General features: G+C 41.6%; 1 protein-coding gene across 1 annotated transcript in view; it reads right to left on the bottom strand.

The window, feature by feature from the left end:
* Positions 1-3,259: 3,259 nt before the first annotated feature.
* ALKBH8 (alkB homolog 8, tRNA methyltransferase) overlaps positions 3,260-16,678 on the bottom strand; it is a 44,690-nt gene continuing 31,271 nt past the window's right edge. The window contains exons 8-11 of the mRNA XM_010224519.2: positions 15,905-16,059; positions 14,353-14,618; positions 5,041-5,190; positions 3,260-3,941 (exon numbers count right to left, since the gene is read on the bottom strand). Coding sequence (XP_010222821.2) covers positions 3,372-3,941; positions 5,041-5,190; positions 14,353-14,618; positions 15,905-16,059 — 1,141 coding nt within the window. The 3' untranslated portion in view covers positions 3,260-3,371. The remainder of the gene's footprint in view (positions 3,942-5,040; positions 5,191-14,352; positions 14,619-15,904; positions 16,060-16,678) is intronic.

Here is a 16,678-nt window from a genome sequence, read left to right as displayed (position 1 = left end):
ATCCCTCTTGTACTGTGGGGTCCAGAACTGGACACTATGCTCCAGATGTGGCCTCACCAGGGCTGAGTAGAGGGGCAGGATCACCTCCCTCGACCTGCTGGAGACGCTCTTCTTAATGCACCCCAGGATCCCATTGGCCTTCTTGGCCACGAGGGCACACTGCTGCCTCATGGTCAACTTGTCGTCCACCACGACATTTCCCTAGTGAAAGGAAGGTCACACTAGGTACTTGAAACTCTGCCTTGTGCATAAGTAAGCAGCTCATTGCCTACCTCATATCTGTATTTCAGCTGCAAGCAAGCAAAGCAGTGCCACCTCAGGTGGCCCTTTCAGAGGGTATCCTTACCATAGCTCCACAGCACTAAGTCCCTCTAATGAAGTCTGGTCCATTTTGTTTCTAAGTACGTGCCACAAGACAGGAGACCAAGCTCCCTGCTCTTCATCTCCAACTCTCCCTCCAGGACACTCTAGCTACAGAATCATGAGTAAGGCTGGGTAGGAATTTATTGCCCCTTTCATTGAAATTACATTGAAACCACACCCCTGGGTCATAGGGAACAGGGTATTATTCACAATCGTGGAGTCAACTCCGGGGCTCAGTTACCTACAAGTTAAGCTCATAAGTGTTTTAAGAGGATTTGAAAAATAATAAATAACCAGACACCAAAAGAAGTGTCCCCAACCTCCTTGTAGCTCCTAGATGCCACAAGGCATTCTCAGTCAAGTCAGTGCATAATCAGGGCATAAAGAGATGTGAGACTTGGTCCTGCTACAGAAAAGCATCCCACATCAGCAAAACCAGGACTTGCTTTGGGTCCATCATGCATGGGCAACACAAAGAGTGCCATTTTGGTCAAGAGATCCTTATTTTCAACATAAACTGCAACTGGCTTCCTCTCTGCATCAGATGTTTGACCGACCCTAACTAAAATATTGCTCACCTGGACAAGTCTTTAATGTGTCTGAGTATATGAATTATCCTCTGTTCCAGACAATGTTTTGTTCCTGTGCTTCTTGAACCACTCTGAGTACATTAATTGGGAGAAAAGGTCTTGACATAAAAATCTCTATCTCTTGTACAAATTAATTGATTGGCCTGCAAAGAGCTGACTAATGGTCTACAGGATTAGAGGGTAAAATAGTTGACAGATTCTTCTGATCTGCACATCTTCCTAAATCCTCCCAGCATTTCATCATTTCCTATCATGCAATAGCTTTTCCAGAGGAAATAAATCAGAAAGTTGCTTCCTAACACAGCAATGGCTGAGTTTCACACCATGTTGGCTTGCAATTCAGCTGTCATTTTTGCAAAAGACTTACTATAACATGTCAATATACTTGTGCAAAAATAAGAAGACCTTAGAAAAAGGACAAGCTTGGGAGAGGGTAGGATACGAGTTACTGGCCCCCTGGACCCTCAGGACAGACCCTCAGGGGCGCACGGAAGAGCCCTGAGCTGGGGGCATCTCCCTCGGGGCTGCCTCAAGTCTCTTTCCTTCTATACATTCAAATCTGTGCAGCCCTCAGTGTTTTCAGCACAGCTGAGGGACGAGATATATATAGTAAAACAGAGGACACAATCTACCCTGGCTGGTGAAGGTTCCCCGTATGTGGAACCAAACCCTCCAAAATTCAGCTGCAGCCAGGAGCCAGCTACACTTGCAGATCACAAACTCAAAGCAGAAAGCGCAGGCCCCAGAGCACATCTGAGACGAGGAAAATACGGACACAGACGAGGCTGTGCGAGAGGGAAAAGCCATCGACGCTGTTCAGAATTTTCTAGGCATCGCTGTTAAAGACAGAAATACAAACAGTACATAATTATCAACCACACTGAAAGAAGAAAAGGGAAAGGCAGAAAAGGAAACTAAGTCCCATTTTCAGAAATACCAGTAAAAAAGAAAATTTAAAGCTAAACATTAACATACCTCCCAGACTCTGATACAGGCCACAACAAATAAGAAAAGTCAGACTAAGAAGCCACTCCAATGACCTAAGTGTGGCTTGCTATGGGAGAATGTAGTTGGGATTTTACTCTATCAACTCCTTACTTTTAATAAGAAATACATTAATAAAAACAGGAAATTATTTAAAATCAAAGTGTACAATTTTTGTATTGAATCTCCTGTATGGAGAAATGGCATTTTTTTCCCCCACAAGTTGAGCTTTTCACTAACCATATTCATAAATTTTTCACCACAGATTTACTTAAATCCATGCTGGGATATTTTCACATGGAAAAATAAAGATCTTGCCAAAATTTAGTAAAAATATGGAAATAGTTCAGAGGAAAAAAAAAAAGCCTGCTTCAAGCACTGAGAATTTACACATGTTGAAATGTCTTTTGAAAGTAACAACACGATGCTCCCATTGCTCAGTAAAGACCTAAAAATTCTCTTAGAATGATCATTTGGAAACTTCACCAAAATTAGGTTCCCAAGTAGGTTTTGATACTTTGATCAAGAAATGACATGCATAACTACCAAGATTTTATTTTATCATATTAAACAAAGGGCATTTGCTGTTGTTGCGGCACATAAATCTGTTGTGCAATGGATTCAAGTAAACCTCTGCAATACATTTCATTAACATTCACCTGTTGTCCTTCCTTATTTTCTCCTTCACTGCTTACGTACTCTGAGCATCTAAGGAGACTCTCTGACTTTAATCAGATTAATATTTCATAACATTTCCAAGCCTTGGAGGTGCTCAAGAGTTTCCCAGCTCTGAAGTCTCTGCGGATCTGGACCTGCTCCTGGGGCTGGGTCTTGCTGACAGACCAGATTGCTTCTGTACAGCGTAACATTTGGAATATCGGGAAAACACGCTTTAATAATGAATTAAAGACTGTACATTTACCTCTCGAGTCAGTGCTACATAAGCTGCCATTCTTCATGCCACAATCAGCTTCCAGAATTGGGAGCCACTGAGACTCATCACTGCTGGGCTGGCCAGGAAAGAGCAGCACTTGTTCCTCTGGGAACAGGGGGGAATAGATGAGAAATGTGACCAAGAATTAGCTAAAAGGAATTAACTAAAGAATTATGGGGCCAAACTGTTCTCAGTGGTGGCCAGTGACAGATTGTTGATCTTGCTGATTTCCATGGCCAGCCTTTTACACACTTACTCCTTTTTCCTGTTTCTCACCACAGTAAAATAAACACCCTCAGTTATTATCTGGTTTTGGCCATTTTTTCATTAACACACACACACACATGCACACACACACAGTGACAGATACTGCTAATAACTCAGTTAATAAATTCAATAAACACTGTTTATTGCTCTATTATAAAAGAGGTGGCAGTTACAGCCTGCATTAAGAATACCTTTACATCCTGTAAAGACCAGGCAATGGAGGAAGTACAAGCCTACAGCTTTTCCAGAACCACACACCAGTTTCCCTGATCATAGTAACTTTTTTGAACTCTCACACAATCCAAGGCTCTGCAAGCTGCTTCCAGCTCTCCTTCACAGAACACGTGATAATAACGGTGGAAAACAGGGCCGAGTTCTTGGGATTCCTCAGAGCCTGCTGGAGACGATAGTTTAGCAGCATCTCCCCTCTTCTTTTTAGGGTCACTTTTCAGGTGCCAGGGAACCAGCAAGTCTTGCGAGTGGAAGGAGGTTCGGTTGGTGTGAACGGGCAGCGCGGAGGCAGCCACGGGTTTTGCATCGCAGCCCTCGGCCTTCGCGTCACGAGGGAGCCGGTCGGAGCTCGCCGAGCCCTGGCTGCTGCCACCAGGCACACGATCGCTTGGCAGTCCCCGCATGGCGCCAGGGTTAGTCTCCTCCTCCTTGCCTTTACTGTCATTCTTTTCCTTAAGGTATTTAGACTTCTGTTTTCTGTATTCTTGTTCCATTGCCCAGACATATATGAGTGCTGTTCCACCAGGTCTCAGAAGACGGGCTAATTCACGGATAGTAGCTAGTCTCCTCTCCTACAAAGGAAAAGCAAAAGTGTGAAGCTAGCATAAAAACAGACACGTGAATGCAAACAGCAGTGATTCCTTCCTACTATCCCCCCAATGTGCAATAAGGATAAGAGGAATTTTTTCTATTATTCATTTTGGAGAGTGCCCTTCTCTATCTGACTTGTATAAGTATGTAGTGCCATGTTCCGTTAATGGACAAGAGGCCATTAAATAATTAAATAATTTATAATGCAGTCCATCTCTAAACCCATGAGCCAAGCTATTTTCCTGGACACTGTTCTCCTTCCAATCAAAAATGGTGTTGATCAGAATTTCAAGACATGCCAGCCCAGTTGGGAATGTCACACAGTCTTCAAAAAAGCTGATCAACATCTGCAATCTCATCAAACCTGCAACACCCAATGATACAAATATACTCTAAGTCCACAGCCAGAGGAGTCAAATGCATGGCTTAAATAGAGGCCCTCTGACCACCCTCAACAAAGACACGGCAGCTTCCTCCCGTACAGACTGCTTCCTACTTTTGCATACAGTGTGTGGAACATTTGCTGTTATTTCAGGTAACGGAAACACTATGTGGCTGCCCTGCAGACTGTGGCTCCACTGTTGCAGCACTTGTTACAACTGCAATTTTCTGGGAGGAGAAGCTTCTACAGCCTAGGGACAGGGCAGGCAAATGGGCAGTGTCCCTGCTGTTCTTTGTAGATGAAGGAGGAAGGCATTGAGACCCCAAAAATCATGATGTGTTCCCTGTCTGAGCCAGAAAGTAACAGCTCCTGAATCCCAAAGCCAGGCCCCCTTCTCCAGTGTCATTAACTGCCAGCAGGACAAAGTGAATCACGAAGTGCCAGGAGGAGCAAGGGCACCTTATAAGCAAAGGGGGAATGTGAAGAGAATGTCTAACCAGCAGCACAGCAGCTTAACTCTGCCCTATTGGCTCCACCAACTGCAAACTCCTCTTTCCTCTCGTTTTTTTTTTTTTCTTCTCTCCTACTTCCAAACAAACCAGCAGGTTTTTTTGATACATATCCTATTTGTACCTGTCAGCAATATGGTGCTGCACAGCAATGTAGGGTACAGAGGTGCACAGAGAGGGGGCACTTACTGCTGTCGAGAAGTGATGGATGACTGCAACAGAGATGCAGGCGTCACAGGAGCCGCTCCGGATCGGCACTGCCAGGGCATCACAGACAAAAGCCTGGAATCCTTTTTCTCCACAAATATCCACAAGGTTTTTGCTGCGATCACAGCCAATCTGTTACAGAAAGTGTTTCATTAAACTTTTCACAAGTGGCTAATTACAGGACTGGAAAAGGATTTTCATTCGGTCCTTACAGTAACAGAGTCTTCTCCATCTCCTACTTAAGCAACACCATTTAAAATAAAAATGAGAGACAATAGCCTTAAATAAGAGGAATGTGTGTTTCCTGAATATGGATTAAAAGAGAGAAAAAAAAAAGATTATTTAAAACTGAAAGATGGAAGATTGGCTATTAGACAGCTCACTGTAACACTTGGATTTGAAACATTATAAAGCCGAAGGGCTTTGAGACTAACTTTGCCCAAAGAAATGGGCTCTTTAGGGATCTTAAGACTTGAACAAGAGCAGAACGGGAGATGACCTTCCCTAACTTCAGTATTTTATCTTCCTTTCAATTGCTATTTATAACCTGACACCACGTTAAGCTTCCAAACACAAAACTCACAAAAGCTGAATCTACAAGTGCCAATGTGTCTGGTGACTTTGGTGGCACCACCGAGGTATCTGTCGCTAACCACCCCACTTCAGCATAAATGAGGACAAATTCAGCCACAGCTCCTCACGCTCAAAACCACAATACACAGGCTAAACTTTCATAGCCAGCACAACTATATTTTCCAAGTCTAAATGATATGAGCTACAGGAATCATTTCTCATAAAATACTTATTTTTACCCTTTTGAACCTTCCCGAGCATCCAAGTCAAAGACAGTAAGAAAAAGGCATCAAGAAGAAATTTTTTACAGGCTTGCATAAAAACAGTAAATCCAAACTGATCAATATCCTTGGGTAAGAACAAGTGGAACAAGGAAGGTCTCATCCATGTTTCTATATCTGTCATCAATGCTAAACAAAACTCTCAAACCAAAGCCCTGCTGCCAAGTTATATTTCAAATTGGACTTGGCTGAGAATATAATAATTACTTTTGTTTTCTATAATTAGCAAAAAATAGATAGCAAGAACAGATTCAGATTCCTCAGTAATTAATGTCGACAGTGATTCTTTTATCTGACACAGAAAGAATACTAAAACATCCCTGATGGAAGAAGAACAGCAAACAACTTGCTCTAGCTACAAACAACGCAGAAAAGATGACAGTACTGCTAAAATTAAAAGCCTCTTTTGCAGTAACTGATTTTATATATATACGCACATATATATGTATACATATTGCATCATAATTTTTTACTTTATCAGTTCAAATTCTTTTAGCTTTCAAATCTACAAACACGGCTTTGAAGAAAACCATGATTCTGCTCCCACTACAATTCCTGGGAGTTTCCAAGAGAGCTTCATTCTAGTGAAGCCCCTGTCTTTGGGTCCAAAGTCTAGTGGGTCCCTGACTTTGAGTCCCTAAAAACAGCACTACAGAAGTGTACATACTGTCCTGCCCAAATATCTCAAGGCAGACTTGAAAAGATCCACTGTGGTATTGCTTTCTTTCCATTTCTTCACACTCCTCTGAGTTTACTGAAGCACTGGTGAATATTCATTACGAATAGAAGAGAACTCATGTTTACTTATAAGTAAACACAGATCTCTGCCACTTCTCAGAAGGCAACTCAAGTGTCTTTAAATTAGTCTCATCATGCATTGGATTTAATTAACAACCTGCAAGTTAGAGATTCCACAGCTCATTTTCCTGTGCCTTCAGCTACTTTTGCAATTAAGACATTAGCATTCAGTAATTTAATAAAAATCAGAGGACCAAATTCACTACCGCAGAAAGAGAAGGAAGAAGAATACTCCCATCTTCCACAATAGAGGCTTGCTCAGAAAGAATTCCTTTGGCCCCTACATGTCTATAGCACAAACAGGCTGGATAAAGGAGCTCCATCCTCCCCTACTCAAATGCCCTTGAGAAGGGCTACACTGTGTGCTGAGGAAATTCAGCAGGCTGGGAGCGTGAACAAGGCACGACTGCCAGCATGTGCGGGCCTCATCTGCATCTAAATTACACCAAATAATTATGAAGTCAGGCTTCCTTGTAATGTCACAGCTATTAAAGCAAAGCTACATCCAAAGCGAAAAGATTCCATCTTGCAATGAAAACAGAGACCTTCAAATGGGGTGATTTGAATGCCGGCTGCTCTGAGGTATGCTAGGCCTAACTCTTTTTAATGCAAATATTATGAGCGGAATGCTCAAGTTTCTGTATTCATCAATAAGGGGGTTTCTCCACAGTTTGGCTGAAGAACAGGACAAAGGGAGGGGAGACTGAGTGGAGCCATGAGCCGAGAAGGACAAAAAGAGCCACCTGCAAGGAGATGGGGCCTTTACAAAGGAGGGAAATAGGGGAATTCCCCCACATTCTTCATCAAGGGGGACAAAGGAGTTGGTGAGCTCAGGTGAGAACAGATGGCGGGAGGCAGGAGTTCGGGGTTGCAGGCCGGGAAGGCTGTAACTTCTGAGTACCTTGGCCAATGGGGAAAAGGAGAGGGCGTCCCTCGGTCGGGAAATTAGGATAAAAGGGGGGCTGCGTCCCCCAGCAATTTGAGAGACCCCACAGGGATATGCCCGGTGGACTCTCCCTTTATTCGAATAAAGTTTTAGGACTTCTCTGTCTCCTTTTGGACATTCAGTTCTTGACAGCGAGATTTTCCGCACAATTAGAAGAGCTGCTGCATGTTTACATGTAAATGCTAAACATGGAGCATCACCACAAATCTGCTCAGTACTGTAGCTAAGCAGATTTAGCATCCTTACTAGAATTGCCTCCAATTTTTAAAGAGTTATAACCACCTTACATCTGAATTTTTTAGTTTACCAAAAATATTAATTCACGATCAATACATTTTGGGTTCATTCTTTTAGGACACTGTAAGCATAGAGCAGCTAACTTCAGCAGTGCAATGCCCGCTTACAGCAAGAAAGCCTATCATTTTTATGAATATTTGTGGGACTTCTCAAAAGGAGAGAGATGTTTTATTAAAAAACATTAACACCAAGAGAGAGACTCAAATTTGACTTTTCCTCATTCCATCATGTTGTTTCATGTTGTGTCATGGTGGACAACAAGTTGACCATGAGGCAGCGGTGTGCCTTCATGGTCAAGAAGGCCAATGGGATCCTCGGGTACATTAAGAAGAGCGTCTCCAGCAGGTCGAGGGAGGTGATCCTGCCCCTCTACTCAGCCCTGGTGAGGCCACATCTGGAGTATTGTGTCCAGTTCTGGGCTCCACAGTACAAGAGGGATGTGGAGCTGCTGGAGAGAGTCCAGCGCAGGGCCACAAGGATGATCAGGGGCCTGGAACATCTGCCCTATGAGGAGAGGCTGAGGGAGCTGGGCCTGTTCAGCCTGGAGAAGAGAAGGCTGAGAGGGGACCTGATCAGTGTCTATAAGTACCTCAAGGGAGGCAGTGAGGAGGATGGTGCTGGTCACCGAGAGGACTAGAGGAAATGGCCAGAAACTGAAGCATCAGAAGTGCCAAAGGAACTTAGGGAAAATTTTCTTTCCTGCGAGGGTGACAGAGCCGTGGAACAGGCTGCCCAGAGAGGTTGTGGAGTCTCCTTCTCTGGAGATCTTCCAAACCCGCTTGGACGCAGTCCTGTGCCACGTGCTCTAGGTGACCCTGCGTGTGCAGGGCGGTTGGACTAGATGACCTCTAGAGGTCTCTTCCAACCTTAAGCATTCTATGATTCTATGATGAAGCTTTGGTATGATGAAGTTTCATCTTCAGAAGACAGTTTGAATACCTATTTTAGTTTAGAATAGTTTTATTTTTCTCTCAATTTTTTAAGTAATCAAAACATTAAAAATGATCTTGAAACATAATTGGAATGCTTTAATTTTTGCCAGTTCATTTTTTGTAGGTTTGATGCTCAGCGCAGGATATTGTCCTCGCTGACATCCTACTTAGAACATTGAGGAAAGTTAAAGGAATTCCCATTAGCTTGTTCAAAAACAAGAGAATCCAGTATATTCCTTGGTATTTTTAATGTTTCCTATATCCTATTATCTCTGTCAATCATTTCTTACACCTATTCTCACAGTTCTCCAAATCCAGCACCTTGCTTGAGCCGTCTCATATCTCAAATAGCAGGAGCCACTCCTAGCCAGACCATGCTTCATCAAGTGTCCCTACACCTTTTAATAATTCCTCTGGATTTACACTGAGTTTACTGCAGGTAGCCACTCCCATGCTTTTTTGGCAGGTACCTTCATACCTTTTCTCATTGCCTTTTTTTTTTTTTTTTCTTTATGGGAACAGGTTCCAGAGATCCTCCAGAGCGGACCCTGACACCTATTGGACTCAGAATCCCCTAAACTTTTTATAAGGATTTTTGGCATCAGTTAGTTGTGCCCAGATACAAACTGACTGCATCCAGCTCTTGTTTTTGACCAGAAAACCTGTCTTGGTGTAAGCCACGTTTGTCTGGAGGCCTGAAACTCTGCACACACAAAGGTATGTGATCACTCAGATCTATAAAATTTTCTATTTTGGACTCATTAGGAAACACAAACCTGTAGACAGATGAGAATAATAACAACAACAACAAAGATTAAGATGGGGAAAAGGGAGGGGACAGAGAAACATTAAATCTGTGACTTGCCTGAGTTTCCATCAGCTCCGTACTGGATCCCTGGGAATAGGATAACACAGGCAGAATCCCATCCTGATCCTCTGGCTTCCCTGTAACCTCGACCCCTCCACTGCTTCAGCCAGGAGTGGCTGCTCTTCAGCAGTGGCCAAAAGAACTTTTATAAAATTTGTCTAGTGCAGTGGTGTAGAACAGATCATTCGGGGTCAAAACACACTAAATAAACAGCTTTTTAATGTTACTGCAGCTCTGCAAAAGATAAAACCTCCTGCAACCTTAAATAAAGATAAAGACAGGTCGATGTTGCCCACCATTATATATTTTGTACGCTATCTCATTATAACTAACTCTACCTGGTAGAATTAGTTCATTTAAGTCTCTAGAAACCTTATTGATTTATCTCATTAGAAACTGATGAAGAAAACTACATCTAATTCCGAAATGCAACCACCAAATGAAATTATTTGTTTCCCCAGAGAAATACCTCAGCTATAACTAACAGCATGAGAGGCTCAAGGAACCAAATTACATTCCAGTAAAGACCCGCATGTAGAAAAAGAGACCAGAGCAGTCACAGCAAGCAAGAAAAACATCCCTGCTCCTGGGGGTGGGAGCCAGGCTTTTCACATTTCTCTCACGTACTGTTTTGTTTTTCCATTGCGTATGGTCAGGGCGCCTGTGGAAACAAGTGCTGTGTCTAAAATGGGAAGTCCATTTCCCAATGACAAAGCACTCGAATCTAGTCGAATAATTCAGTGCTTTTGCTGCTTTTGTGTTCTTGGTGCCCAGCTCCTCCCACTTTCTCTTCAGCCCAAAATCTCACCCCATTTCAACAACTTCTGTTCAATGAGAGAAAAGGGGCAAAAAAGGTCCCCTTGTCTCCCTTTCAAACACTAAATGTGCAGTGAAATGGCTCCAGATACACCTTTGCCTGTCCAACCTGCTGTTAATCACTGCTAAGCCCCTTGAAAATGCATCTGTTCTCAGGCAACATGGGCCTGGAGCAACAAAAACGCACCCACCACGATGCAACCAGTGGCAAATCTTCAACTTCCCCACTCTTCCCTATCTCCTGAGAAAAATAAACATTTACACAGCTCTCCCTATCCCAATTTAAGACAGCAATGCAGACCTGAGGAAGTTATGTACATCTTTGCAGCAGAACACCTTACAAGGTAATGTCCAATACGAGCAACATCACTCATTAGCTGAGGTTCATAAAATGCATTGACCTCTTCAGATGACAAGCCAAATATAAAATACATTTCTGTACTGTACCTTCCAATGGAGATTCACAGATCTCACCACACCTATTTGAACACGGAAAACTGGGAGGCAGAACTAAAGCTCATAAAATTCATAAGACATAATGCAGTGATGGTGACAGGTTCTGGAATGAAGCCCTGTGCTGCTGGAGGCAGGGGGAGAGGGGGCCAGGTCAGGTTGAAATGTCCCATTTTTGTAAAAATAAAAGCACAGGTAATATATATGAGCACTAGGTTTGAAAACACATAAATAAAAACTGTCAAAATAATTCTCCTAAATTAAGGTTGAGGGATGGGGGGAAAGAATTGTGCAAACAACTAAAATAATTTCTCTGGCTCTTTGGCATTCATTCATTTAAAAAAAATATGTTAAAAGCTTGGAGAGGGAGGAAAAAAGTGATCTCAGGCATTATTAGATTCCATCTTTCTCCAGACCTTGACCGAACTACATCAGACTTGGACGCCACCTCTTGCTCAAATCATGCTTAACCAGAATTTCTGAAATTGCTGTTCTTTATTTTGTGAGAACAACGCAGCCATTGCAGCACTGACACTGCTGTTGAGTGTTCCTGAACTCATGCTCTTTTCACTGTCACACAGCGACAGCCAAGCAGATAAAGCTCTGTGTAATCAGTAAAAGAAGCTAAAGCCAATACAACAGCATAGGCCACTGCAGGGACATTTTCAGATAGATTAAAACTTCACAAGAGCTTTCTTAGCTTTCATCTATCACAAGAGCTTCTACTTAAAGCATCCTATCTAACAATGTACAGTAACCCATAGGAGTACATACTTGCCTTCAGAAACTGCTTGCCTCAGGTCATTTTGCCTCATCTCCAACATCTTTGATGAAAGCTACTCCAAGCTTCACAGTAATACTGACACTGCTCTACCCAAGCCCTAAGTAAGCCCTGCCTTCCCAGCACCACTGTATTGTGTCCTCCCCAACAGGACCCAGGCCCTGAGCTGCAGTGCACTTTGTGCACAGTCATGAAGAGAGTCACAACAGTTGTTTGGAAGCAAAGATGGCAGCAACAGACAAAGATTCAGCCTGGAGTTTTTCAAGAGAAGTAAATCAGGGACAAAACCGATGGTCTCAACAATGCATCTTACGCATGGAGCATATTCTTTGACCTCCCTTCAAATTCACGTCCGACCCGCAGTGAATGGAATTAATACAATATGAGAAACATGACTGCCATCAGACCCTACCACTGAGCTCAAATAAGAGTCCCAGAGTAACAGGAAAAGACAAAAAGACTGCTGCTTTCTGCCCGATGCAGAGAAGTGTTGAGCTTGTTGGCTCATGCAACACACCACAGCACCCCAAAACAAAGAAGCTGGCTACTAGTGATGATACATCACTAGTAGATGTTCTGCAGTGCTTTTTACAGAGAACTAAGGCAAAGAGACAAAGGTAAAATTCCATTAAGGAATGACTACATACTGATTATCCACAAATCCATATCCACAAAAGAACAAAGAGCATCAGTCACTTTCACACTTACAGAAACTGCAAATTGTTTAAAAAGGTATCTTGCTTTAAGTAATAGTCATTACCAGTTGCTTCAGAGAAAAATGCACAAAAAACACCAGGACATATTCTCTAGTAAGCTGACTAACTGAAAAATGTCTTGCCAAGTGCTGTGAGCTGACACTTTCCTTCTGCTCAAAGAATAGGGACTTGGTTTACTTATGAACAAAGTGCTTGTGTCTCTTAGAAGAGTTTTATCCTTATGACTGCTGCTCAATGACTGGCTTCACCAGTATTATGTGACCGTCAGCTTAGTTTCATGGGGTAAATGGAACGAAATGAGTCACATGCATTTTGTTTCCTTCGTAGGAAGCAGATTGCTGCGCCGTTTAACCTGCTCCCAGACTGTCAGGTCCCCTGGTAGGGACGCCCAAGACAGTAAGCACAGAGGTTTTCATTTGACCGCCAGTAGATACAGGATCTCTCTTTCTCATATCTGGTTAAATGGGGGCTCCAGAAAACAGAAAACGGTTCTGGGCGGTTCCGAATACAGCATCTTGCAGACATTCTGCTTAGGAGCCTACCACCTAACTGTATAAGCATAGATTGCCAAATCCCTTCTAGGACCTGTTGACTTACATGATTCCCTGGAAAAAAAATGCTCCTCTGGTTAAGTTTACTGATTTTTCTTACAGCAAACTGATCAGTTGAGGGTGAAAGACTGAAATGTATTTAGTATTAACAACTATTTTCAGGCTACAGCAGTAAGGCATAAGGATGCCAACTTATAAATTAGTTTTTCTTTTTTTTTTATCTAGCATGTAAGAGCAGTAATGAAAATGAATGCCTTACAAATACAGACAGGGTGGTAGATAACTTATGTTTTATAGCTGAATATAAATAGCAGGACAGAAACTTCTGAGACAGACAAACAAGTCTACCTTTTGTGATTAATAATGAATGTTTTGTCTTACATGGAAGTTTTCAAGCTTGATAGATTTCCAAGTGTTTCATAGTCCAAACACGTAAAAGAATCAGACAATTCTGAACAGGGAATAGCAGGTAACATAATGCATACCTCAAGATTTTTTTTTCTTTAGAAGAACAACAGAAAGTTTGCCCCTCACTAAAAAGCCTTTGAAATATTGGCAATAAAAATATAATCTCATGATTTTTATCTGTATGTGTCTCATGGCTCCGAAGTGGGAATGGAGAAGAGTAAAACTGGGCTGAGTACAGACAGCAAGACAGGGATGAAGATGAAAATGTTAGCAAGATTTACGTCAGGACTGTGAAGAAGAATAAGGAAGAGGAAAGAGGAATGGTAAGGCCAGATATCTGTGCTGAAGCTAACACTCTTCTTTGAATCTTACACAGACTTATTTATTGGGCCTGTGCAGAGACAGTTAGAGATGGGACAGCCAAAAGTGACATCATTCAGATGAGCCAGAGAGGTATGTGAAAGAGCTACTGACTCTGGAGATTTCAGGGACGGGTGCGCTGTATCCCCCACCCCCCACTACATTAAATATCTGCTGCAAGGACTCACCAAACTGCCCAACCACTTTCCCTTTCAGTGAGCTTCTTCACAAAAAATACCCAAAACATTCACCACATCTTTCCATCTACTAAATCCATTGCAATTTTTTATTAACATTATTTTGACTTGCAAAGCAAAAGTGGCTTTGAAAAAGAAAAGGGTAACAAACATAGTGAATGGATGTGAACCTAATGCAATTGGTAATCGATCTTGGGTAAGGGAAGAGTTTTCTTTTTCTTGCACTCCTCCCTCAACTAAAGCTCAAAAATACAACTGCATGACAGAATAAAAATTAACAATAATAAAAAGAGAAAACAAATGACAGAGCTACTTACCATGTATAAATCCTTGTTGATCCCTAGATATTTCCCATTACCACAACCAATATCAGCCACTATTGCCCCCTTTGGTAATGACCTGAGAAACTCCACAATTTGGGGCCATGGGCTATGCCTGGTACTGCTGAAGTGCGTTGCAATCTCTTCGTACACCTTGTGTACATGTTCTTGCTCCAGCTTTAAGGCCTCCATCTCACTGAGGGGAATTGAAGGTTGTCCCTGTCTTTGCTGTCCTTTCTGGCTGTCACAGACAGATGGGTAAACTACAAGTAGCAACAGATATGCAAACAAGAAAAGAATTAACAGTCGGTCCTTGTCGATTAAGCTTATTAAGAAAAAAAAAGTATAATCTTAAAATACCACAGACACTTCATTTTGTCTTTACCTTTCAAAAATAGAAATGTAAGTCAAACTGCAGAGGTGCCTGATGACTTTAATGCAAGCTAATAAGCAAGTAATGCTTATTAGAAACCATTTGCAAAGTGACCTTTCAACCTGCTGTCCAACATTAACAAGGCTTGTGCTTTCAAAACCGTGGCACTGGCACTAACATGAAAGATCATGACATCACTGCAACATGGCCTCAGAAAATTCCAATGAAATTGGGTTCTGTGCAACTAAATGGATTTCATTTCCACCAAATTTTTCAGCCACCTATCTGTTATCATCTGTACTACCCTAAGGTACTTGGATGCCTCTCTTGCTGCAGATCAGAGTAATTCTCATTTTCGAAAGTTCTGATTTTCACAAAGTTACAGTCGCCTTCAAATAAACTATATTCAGAACTGTTGGTAACCTGAGGAACAGTGAATACTTCTGTTTGCTACGTTATTCTGGTACTTGAAGCACCCATATAACTCAAGATTTCAGATAACTTGTTTACATCTCTAGCAAGCCAAATGCCTTCCTGGGCAGAGAAACCCAACCTCATGGATGCAACCAATTCAAGCCACAGGGTATGGTGAAACTGAGCCCATTCAGGAAAGGCCTTTTGGACTGCCCAAAGGGATACACTGATTTGTACAAGGTTTCACAAAAGAAAGAAACATCAAAGAAAGGTAGCCAAGACCTAGATTATCAGCCTTTGTATTAGGCTTAGATACCCTCTCTCTATGGGAGGAAATAATAACACAGCATTCTGCAATACTTTCACATGGTTATTTTCACATGGCATTCTGCTTGGCAGTTCTCAAGCCCACTTCCTATTTTTCAAGTCCTACAGATGATTTCCCAAAACCATTCAGCCCTAAAACTTAATCACAGTCTTGTCACACAAAGTTGTGCTTGAAAACAACTATGCTCTTTTCAAGCACTCATCACCTCTCACATATTGCAATTTCATTTAAAAACAAACAATACCAAGAAAGTTTTAGTCTTTGGCTGTATTGAAGGTTTCGGTTTTGGGGGTAAGCAGTTGTTTTAAAAATACATTATTTTATATAAATATTTTATACTATATAAATATTTTTACACTGAGTTCAAAACAATGCTTACATATTGGTGGTAATAAATAACCCTTTTGACTCCAAGATCACGTCACGACACTCACTGCAATTGCAATGGCTTCTCCTCACTTTCCTGAATGTAAATGATGTCCTTGTTTCCCTTCGATGTAATGTTAAATCTCCAACATCAGCAGTGATTGTTCCAACCTTCTGGCCAAGTTCAGATGCTTGAATGACATCATATTTTCGGGGTGTTATCCTAATGCACAGTAACATAAAACAGAATAATTTTATTTGCATCAGAAAAAAAAAGTTGATTTGTAGCAGATTGACTTTTTTGTTATTTTGTTTTGGTTAAAAAAGAATCTCTCCAATGAATTCTAATTTGTAGCAGCATTGCCTTTTCACTTTTTCACTGCTGAAGATGCAGCCCATTGGTGATATGCCAAAATGTCTGAAGGGAGTAACTATACTGTAGATCATCTTTATTGATCGTAATCTATCAATCAAGCAAACAGAGAAAAGCCTCTGAAATTACTTCTGGATTTGACCCAGATTTTAATGGACAACAAATATACTTCTGCAGGGATAACATTCAAAAAATTAAAGTGACTTAGAACTTTTCTGGGGTAACAGAAGTTTCAAATAATTTTGTGAAGAGATTTGTATTGTGAAAAGGTACTAAAAATTTGAATTTTGATAGCTCTGCTGAAGATATATCTCTCTCAAAAATGACAAAAGGAAAATGAGAAAGTAGAATGGGAAACTATGCAAAACAGAAGAAATACAGCTGCACTCATATGCAGTTTGGCATCATTTGCACGTGGAATAAAGCAGATACTCTTGGAAGAAAACTGAAACTCTTTAGCTTAGCACTT

Source organism: Tinamus guttatus, unplaced genomic scaffold (genome assembly GCF_059628265.1).
Source record: "Tinamus guttatus ecotype Peru unplaced genomic scaffold, ASM5962826v1 Tinamus_guttatus_pri_ptg000150l, whole genome shotgun sequence".
Classification (NCBI taxonomy): Eukaryota; Metazoa; Chordata; class Aves; order Tinamiformes; family Tinamidae; genus Tinamus; species Tinamus guttatus.
This window is presented reverse-complemented; position numbering and strand designations above follow the sequence as displayed.